Source organism: Zingiber officinale, chromosome 7B (genome assembly GCF_018446385.1).
Source record: "Zingiber officinale cultivar Zhangliang chromosome 7B, Zo_v1.1, whole genome shotgun sequence".
NCBI lineage: Eukaryota > Viridiplantae > Streptophyta > Magnoliopsida > Zingiberales > Zingiberaceae > Zingiber > Zingiber officinale.
In genome coordinates, this window is record NC_055999.1 from 119,374,144 (window position 1) to 119,383,726 (window position 9,583).

General features: G+C 37.6%; 1 protein-coding gene across 2 annotated transcripts; it reads left to right on the forward strand.

Annotated features, from left to right (window-relative positions):
- LOC122004812 (probable fatty acyl-CoA reductase 4) lies at positions 1–2,939 on the forward strand. 2 transcript variants are annotated; one of them, XM_042559640.1, is made up of 10 exons: positions 7–132; positions 214–320; positions 396–598; positions 663–763; positions 840–1,041; positions 1,161–1,325; positions 1,424–1,505; positions 1,590–1,856; positions 2,320–2,450; positions 2,597–2,939. In XM_042559640.1, the coding sequence occupies exons 1-10, from the start codon at positions 48–50 to the stop codon at positions 2,751–2,753; spliced, it is 1,500 nt and encodes a 499-aa protein (XP_042415574.1). In that variant the 5' UTR covers positions 7–47; the 3' UTR covers positions 2,754–2,939. The 2 variants fall into 2 exon arrangements, with proteins under 2 accessions (XP_042415573.1, XP_042415574.1); XM_042559639.1 differs by having other exon boundaries at positions 1–132; positions 1,424–1,856.
- Positions 2,940–9,583: the final 6,644 nt, after the last annotated feature.

Here is a 9,583-nt window from a genome sequence, read left to right on the forward strand (position 1 = left end):
GAAGCTAAGAAACTGCGAGCTAGACGACGACGACGACAACGACCACGATGATGATGGACAGCACTAGAATTCTGGAGTTCTTGAAGGGGAAGAGCATCCTCATCACCGGATCCACCGGCTTTTTGGCGAAGAGTAATTAAGCAAGCTTTGAACTTCTCATGCAATTATAATTCTTTGTGTTCAAAACTGATTGATTGTTTCTTGTTGATGCAGTCTTTGTGGAGAAGCTGCTGAGGGTCCAGCCGGAAGTGAAGCGGCTCTTCCTTCTCATCAGGGCGGCCGACGCTATATCGGCCGCACAGCAGCGCTTGCAAAATGAGGTAAAATTTATATTGATTTTGAAAAACAGCACCACCATCGGAGTAAGACGAATCTTGACTTAATTTTTGTTCCAGATACTCGACAAGGATTTGTTCAGGATCTTGAAGGAGAAGCACGGCGATGGGTTCCCGGCGTTCGCGGCGAGCAAGCTGTGCCCCGTGGCCGGGGATATCACCTATCCAAATTTGGGGATTCAAGACCCCGATCTCCAAGAGAAATTGTGCAATGAAGTCGAGATCGTCGTCAATGTTGCGGCCACCACGAACTTCTACGATAGGTGATCATCCACAATCATAAACTTGAACAACTCGTTAAACTAAATGAACAAGCTTTGAATGTAGATACGATGTCGCTTTGAGTATAAACGTGCTCGGAGCTAAGCGTGTGCTGGAATTCGCGAGACGGTGCGCGAAACTGGAAATGCTCCTTCATGTTTCCACCGGTAGTAGTCTAGTCGACTGAATTCATGCTCCAAGGTAAAAGTTTGTTACTGATTTTCCGATCGACCGAGCCTGCAGCTTATGTGGTGGGAGAACAAAGCGGGCTCATACTGGAGAAGAGATTCGGAATGGGGGAGACTCTCCGAGGAGGCTCCGATCATTATCTCGACATAGAGGCAGAAATAGAGTTGGCGGAGACGAGGAAGATGGAGCTGCAAGCCGATCCCAATGTCACTGAAGCAGCCCAGAGGCAAGCAATGAAGGAATTAGGCCTGAAAAGGTAATGCATCTCTTTTGCTTTCCTATCGTAGTAAGTCGCGGCTAATTAGTCGCGACAAATTAGAATAAGACTTGGTTGTTATTGTTATTGTTATTATTGATGAACCAAATTGAATGAAGAGCGAAGTTGTTTGGGTGGCCAAACACCTATGTCTTCACCAAGGCGATGGGCGAGATGGTCCTCGGGCATCTGCGGCCGGCCGAGCTGCCTCTGGTCATTCTGCGGCCGACCATCATACTGAGTACACTCAGAGAGCCCCTGCCTGGTTGGATCGAGGGAACCAGGTAAAGTAAATTAAGAATATATATATAGAAAGAAAATAATTACGATAATTGTCGTAATTAAATTAATAATATAGATTTTTGTTCATGACATGGATCAGGACCGTGGACAGCCTGATCATTGGGTACGCCAAGGGGAAGCTGTCGTGCCTGTTCGGAGACCTGGACCTGATCAGCGACGTGGTGAGTGGTGGATCGTCCTTGAGCTTTGTTATGTTTATTTTTGGTATTGGCATATCGTCGAACAGGTTGAGTGCGGACGTGCAGATACCGGGAGACATGGTGGTGAACGCGATGGCGGCGGCGATGGCGGCGCACGCGGGAGAAGGGGGCGAGTTCATCTACCACGTCGGGTCGTCGGTGAGGAACCCGGTGGCGTTCTCGCTGATAGAGCAGTGCGGGTTCCGATACTTCCTGGAGAACCCTCGCGTGACGAAGAGCGGAAAGACGAGGAAGACGAAGAGGATGCCGGTGTTCAAGAACATGTTCTTCTTCCGTGCCTTCATGGCTCTCAGATTCAAGCTCCCTCTAGAGGTCAGTTTATAATAATAATAATAATAATAATAATAATAATAATAATAATAATAATAAGTACAAATTAAGTACAAATCTAATACTACAGTGGTACAATTTAATAAATGTAATTGAATGAGAAAATAAAAAAATAAAGTACAATTCCTTTAATTTTATTTATTTATATGATTGGATCGGAGCAGTTTTAATAGAAATTTAATTTTTTATGTGCAGTAGTTTTGATAAAGGTAAAGTAAAGTAGTTTAATTAATATTAAAATAATTTTAATTAGGTTAGAGTAGTTTTTGACTAATGTTAAATCAATTTGAAGTAGTTTTGATGAGAAAAATTATTAGTTATTTTTAACTATAATTTTTTCATAATTAAAATATCATATATATATATTTATATTTATATTTCAGAAATCATTTATTAGAAGCTAATTAATTTAAATCTTTTTTCATGGATGAATTTATTTACTTAGTTAATGCACCTTGTGAGTCTCCTCTCGGGCGGAGCCATCTTCGCGAGCGAATACAAGAAGCTCAACCGGATCTATAAGTTCGGAATGCATCTAGTCGACCTCTACCAACCATATGTCTTCTTCAAAGGCCGGTAGGCGTATCATATCTCGATAAATCTTTTCATTCAATCGAGTAAAATGACTTGCACACTTGTAACTTCACATCTTCGCGCGGTAAAAAGATAATCGATTCACTCGATGCATACATTTTTAACAAACGTTTTGCTTTTGGTTGAAGGTTCGACGATAAGAACTTGGAAGGGCTGAGGAGGAGCATGGCGCCGAGAGTTGACTGCGAGGTCAACATGTTTGACTTTGACCCCAAGCACGTTGACTGGGAGCTCTACTTCTCCACCATCCATATCCCTGGCGTCATGAAGTACTCATGCAAGTGATAGTGATTATGGTCAACCCTAATTAATTCTATATTTTTCTACAATAAAAGACTAATGCTGTTGCTCGTTAATGATGATGATCATGATATTTAGTGTTCAAAATGGCAATGTGAAAAAAAATTCCTTCGAGCATAAGAACCATCGAAGGAGAGTATTAAGATAATAGTAAAATTAGGTCACAAATTATTGATGAGCCAAGTAAGATTGATGAGCACATCCATTGCGATCCCCATAAAGATGAGAGTGATATTGTTCCATCAGCCGCAAGCACGATCCAATCTCGCTCTATTATGAAATCATTGGCCGCCAAATTAATTATTTACCTAACAATGATGGGTGTGTCTAGATCTAGATTCAATCTAGCGCGACTGATGAGTACTCATAATGACACACTTTTCCAATACGGTTTTTGCTTGGTGGCGACATGTTGTTATTAGCTCAGCATCGCAGATGGACCTATCGGATCCCCTCGTCCTGGTCTGGTTTAATTCTCAATCGGTTCAGGCCGAACCATATTGCAGTAGTAGAAATGTACAATGTTGGATTAGCTAGCTGGCTTCTATAAGATACTAAGAGATCTCTAATGCAAGGTTTGTGAGAGATTTATAAAATAAAAAATTCGTATAAAAAAGTTTAAACCATTGTAGATATGAGATTTGAGATTTGAGATTTATAGTTCAAGAACAGTAATGAAAACTCAAATTGTTCTTTTGTATATATGTATGGAGTCATGCAACTACATACTATGAATTATATCATAAAAAATTTCATTTAGAACTTTAATCATTGGAGATGTTTCAATAAAATTTTATAATATTGATATGGTATACTAAAATCATAAAAAAAATCATTTAGAATATTAAAGTGTCATAGAATGTTAACCGACATCTCATATTGTCGGTCACGTGGTTTGGTCTTATGGAGCAATCACTACAAGAAAATAGTAAAATAGCGACGAAATATTAGCGACGAAATAATTATTTGTAGCAAAAATAGACTATTAGCGACGGAAATCAATTTCGTCGCAAATAATAATATTAAAAAATATTTTTTTCCCAAGGTCATTATATTTGCGACGAAATTATCAAACTCACCGCTAAAATTTTAATATTAGCGGTGTGAATAAATACGGATTAGCGACGAATCCGATATTTCGCCGCAAAAGCTTATTATTAGCGGCGAATTTATATAATTTCGCCGCTAATTTGTATTATTAGCGGCGAAATAATGAATTAAAAATTCGCAGCTAATATGTTAGCGGCGAAAATTGCAAATTCGCCGCCAATATTACCATTAGCGGCGAATTTGATATTTTCGTCGCTAATAATAAGAATTAGCGGCGAATTCTATAGAATTCGCCGCTAATCCTCGTATTTCTCCCCAACGCGATCTTTCCCAAATCCGCCGCGATTTTTCTTCTCCTCCGCGTCGCGATCCTCTTCTTCTCCTCCGCGTGCTCTCTTCTCTCCGCGCTCTCTTCTTCTCCGTCCGCTCGCTGTCTCCATGTGCGCTCTCTTCTTCTCCTCCGCCACTGCCGCGATTTTAGGTTTTAGGTGCGCCATCTCTTCTTCTCCTCCGCCGCTGCCTCAATTTTAGGGTTTGGGTGTGCCATCTCTTCTCCTCCGACGCCGCCGTGAATCTTCTTTGTTTGACGAATCCTGCTCCGGCTCCGGTGACTTCTGCTCTTACCCAGCTCAGGTTTTCCTCCTCTGCTTCTTTCCCGCTCTGAGAAAAGGTACTTTCAATATATCAGTTTTTTCTCTCCATTTGAATAATGTTTGTGCTACAACATTAATTTAGCAAGGCATGAAGTGAAAAACTTGATCTTAATATGGCTGAGCAAGAGTTCTAATAACTTTTTCTACTGGTTGTCTCAGTTACACATGTACTTCAAGTATCTAGTGAACCAACAGTTGATAAGGGAACATATGGTTACTACTGTCTTGCATACTTCAACAACTATCCATATAAATATTTTGCACCTCTCATCTACTGAAAATGACTGGATTTATACTGTTTTTTTTGCAATATTTCAAAACCATTAAAATGAAGTATAAATGTTGTTTTTCATTCATTACTTTGCTAAAATATTATGGTCATCTTATCTTCATTGCAAAGAGTTTGGAACATTGATCTATATACGAATATGGGGAATGATGATTCTTGACGTGTAAAGCCTTATAAAATCAGGCAAGAAAACAGAAAATAAATACTTGTTATGATGACATGTTTACTAGATAGGATCCATATTAGAAGTGGGAATCCTAATAGGTCAAGTCAGATTTTTGGAAAATTTGATCCAACCCAATTAATTTTAATTATCAAGAAATTTCAACAATAGTCAGATTAGATATGAATAAAAAAAGTATTCCATTTAGTTTTTGAGTTTCCAATTATTTTTTTTTTGGTTTCAGAATCTTGAAAGTTTAATTAAAACCAAAATCCAAATACCACTTTAAATATTTCAATCTTGAGCTGAAACTTGAAATAGTTAAAATTCTAGGTTGACTCAAATCTATTTTTCTAGTTTGCCTGAGGATTATCAAATATTTCTGCTTACTCCTATTTGAACTATAGACCATATAGGATTTTATTCACATCAGAGATGAATATTTTGAAGTTGAGACAATAGTCCAAAGGACATGTCTTTCTTTACATGAACAGTCAAAAGAATCAAGAGAATCCTGACTTATTTAAGTTATTTAATGTAAGTTGCTTATTAATTTCATTAAAACTTATCATCAAACTTATTTATAAGAGTTGCGATGGTGTAAGTGCTTTGTTTGGGACTATATGTGTGTTTTGTTTGAATCTGAGGCATTTCAGGTAACTCATTCTATAATAAATGTCTTTTTATATAAAAATTTAATTATTTGTTCTATAACTATTATTTTATTTATATGAAATTTTGTGTTGTAGAAACGATCTACCATAAATGCTGAAAATCGAGGGAAACTTCCATATAACCATCGTGGAGGTTCTAAATCATTCATTCAATATAGTTACGATAGTGTAAGTGCTACTTTTATAGTTTTCATATATTGTTTGTTAGTGAATTTGTTCTTAACTGTGTATAATTATTTTTTATGATATTTTTAACATGTTATTTTTTCTAGGATGATATGGTGAGACTACGTGATGAGTGTATTCAAACACAAAATCCAGAAGAGATCATCAATGTAGTAAAAATTGCGTATACAGTTTGTGATCAGGTCCGCGATACTCGTTCTTATACTTTCCTGCCATACTAAAATTTTTATTCACATAAATTTTATTTATATTATCTTTCTGCCATACAGATTGTTATCTTTTCCTTACATCCAAAATATATTATATGATCTTTCTTTTTAGTCATATCTTTAGAGGTTAAGGACTCAATATTTGAGTGGGTTAATTTAGAATGTTGTTATGCATTGAAGAGGTAAAGGGAATTAAAATCATGTCCAACAGTTTCAACATGTCTAGGGAATTAAAATCATGTCCGACAGTTTCAACATGTCTAGGGAATTAAAATCATGTTTCAACAAGTAATCATGTCCAACAGTTTCAACGTGTCAACAATTTCAACATGTCTAGGGAATTAAAATGATAGTGAATAGCAAAACAAGCCAATAAATGTCTAACAAAACTTCGTGTGCTTAGAATACAACATATATGCTATGAACAGAAAATGAACCCATGAGTGAAGGGAAGTAATTATCTATTTAACCATGAGAACTCGGATTTCATCGATAAGTGTATTACTTCTTTCCTTTGCTTGCTTGGTAGCTATTTCCAGAGACATAACTACATCACCCAATGAAAGCTACAAAAAGAGAGAAATCTAATTAAACAAACAAGAAGATAACATAGCCAACAAGAAAGAGGTCAACAACATCTTACAATTGAAAGGTCTAGCTCAGGAATATGTTGGGACATAGACAGAACATCAATAGCCTGATCCACATCCCGCCATTCTTTATTTATCTTTCGGATAAAATTATCATCACAAAGCAACACAGAAAGCTCAACTTTATCATACTTGTCAATGTCATCCATAGAAGTATCTCTTGTCTTATATCTGAGGCTTTTAGATTATCACTCAATATTGATTTGCTTTACTGTTAAGATTATGAGGAAACATCAGACATGACATGCTGTTACTCTTTTCTAGGATTTTCATAATTACTAATTATTAAACAATCATGTGCTATTTTTAAATATGTTGAAACTTGTATTAGGTCCTCAGTACTCGTTCGGGATACATTAGAGGACTTGGAAGTGGGCCAAAGCCAGTTAAGTCCACTTCTTCAGATGCCACCTCCTCAAGCAAATCAACTAACACCGTATTACATGAAAAACTTGAATCCACTCAAGAATAATTAGCAAACACCAAAGTTCAATTAGCAAGTTAGGTCCACTATGATGTTGTGGATTTCTGGATGTGAACTTGATGTTTTGAACTTGTTACTTGTTTGTACTTTATTCGGATTGTTACTTGTGTACTTTATTTGTTATGTTACTTGATGTTAGACATTGATGTTGAGTACTTGTATCTCTTTTTTGTAAATGTTGCTAGATTTGTGAATTATACTTTGATGAAGTATGAGTTGTTTGTGAGTTTATTATTTGAGTTAGTATTTGTATAAGTTTGTGAATATTGTTGTTAGAGTTATGATTATTGTATGAGTTTGTAGATGTGTATTCAGATAATGCAGCAAATATTTTTTTTTAAAAAAATGAAGGTTAGCGACAATATCGTCGCTAAAAACTCGAACTTGCTTTTGTAACTGTTTGCAGCGAATTTGAATGGGGTTAGAGACGAAATATTTCGCCGCTAATATTTTAGCAGCAAAAAACAGCAATATCGTCGCTAAAAACTCAAACCTTATCATTGTTTGCGGCGAATTTTAATGGGATTAGCGGCGAAATATTTCGCCGCTAACATTTTAGCGGTTTGTGGCGAAAGGAAACTTGGTTAGCGACGATTTAAATCGTCGCTAAAATGTTAGCTGCGAAATTAATCTAATTCGTCGCTAACATCATCGATACCGTTCGTGGCCGTTTGCGGCCAAATAAAACACGTTAGCGACGACATTCGGGAGATCGTCGCTAACGTGTTTGCAACGACAAAAGTTGGATTCGTTGCAAACAAATTTCTTAGCGGCGAATAAATTTAATTCGTTGCTAAAGGTTTAGCGTCGATTTAAATGACTTAGCGAATAGTTAATTATGTCGTTAATATATTGGCGACGAAACCGTATAAAATCGTCGCTAATAATTGTTTACGACAAGCTTATAACGACGATTCTGACGACGAAATTATATCGTCACAAATAATGGTTAGCGACGAAATATAATATATTAGCGACGAAATAGTTCGTCGCTAAATATCAGTTTTCTTGTAGTGAATTGTCTTCCAAGCGGGGACTTTGAGAGGTCACTCATTTAATATGAATAAGTTTGAATATATCTTTATGTTGAGCTCGTTAATATTTATAAATAAAATTATAAAATATTCATAATAAATACAGACTGATAAATACATCACAAAAATTAAAATAAATTAATTAATTTTATAATATTAAACTTGCTAACTATTCAAATAAAAATTCAAGATCCCAATCACAGAGAAAACTCAGTATTCATGAAAGGAAGTTCAAATCATTGCCCATGTGGTTACGGCCACCAACTTTTACGAGAGATGCGTAATTTTTTTTTAAAAGAAAAATATACATTTCTAATTGGGCAAAAGTAAAAAAGACATTTTTATTCTTAATCATGACAAAGAGATGCCCCATTTTATTTATTTTTTTCAAAAGACTTTCCACCCCACTATTCACAATTACTTAACTGCTTTAACATTTTTATATTACTATCTCATGTGTAAATCCTAAGTCGGTAGGATATGTTATAATTGCTATCATTTAATAGGTGTTATGTATTGATCCAACGGTAAGATAGGCCCTCGTCCGACAGAGGGTCTTAGGTTATGTGTGATGTCAAAGTCAACCGTCAAGGTAAAAGTCAACGGTCATCACCTAAGTACGGTTCAGCTCGGGTCCGAGCTCCTGACGTTCGGCAGGTGACTAGCACGGCTTAACAGCAGGGAACCAGGGCTGAGTGGTTTTTGTCTCGGCCGAGCGGGAACCATGGTCATCGAGGTTCTCCCGTTCGCCTGGGCAGCGCCGGGGCCGCCGTATGATTGGCTGAGCAGATGTCCCGCTCGACCGACCGCGACGTCAACCGAACCGTTCTTCCGTTCGGCTTGGGACAAGACAAAAGGGGCAGGTAACTCTCTTCCTCGAGACAAGCGTCGCTGACAGGCAGCATGGTCGGCGGCCGAATCAGACAGAGAATCGTACGACGGAAGTTTCCACCGTCACGTCAAGGATATGCTCGTCCTATTGAGGTATGGCGTCAGACGTGCTTTTCTGACACACTTATTACAGGTATGCGTTGAGAAGCATGCACGTCTCGGTAAGCGTACATGCGCCTTCAGGGAGTCCAGACTTCAACGGAGGTATGCGCGATTCATCACTGTAGCTACAGTTCTCGTCACTCTCTTTCAATTTCTTGTCGTCGGGAGCTGACTTGAGCGTCGGAGGACCGCCGCCGGGAACCCGAACCCCTTCCTAGCTCGGTTTTGTGCTTGTAGATTTTCGCCGGAGGTCTACGTCACTCAGAGGGTCACGCGGAGTCAACGAAAGCGCCACGTTCCCACGACCATCGACTTAGCACTCGGACATGATCATGTATATTATAGCAATTATAATTTCATAATTGTTACAATGTATATTTAACATATTTAAAAATATTCATGTTATAGCAACTAACGTTCTTAGCTATTA

Coding starts and splice junctions, on each gene's coding strand:
- LOC122004812 (XM_042559639.1), top strand. CDS start 48: ATGATGATGGACAGCACTAGAATTCTGGAGTTCTTGAAGGGGAAGAGC. Junction 1,326..1,423: donor GGTTGGATCGAGGGAACCAG/GTAAAGTAAATT, acceptor GACATGGATCAG/GACCGTGGACAGCCTGATCA. Junction 2,451..2,596: donor TATGTCTTCTTCAAAGGCCG/GTAGGCGTATCA, acceptor TTTTGGTTGAAG/GTTCGACGATAAGAACTTGG.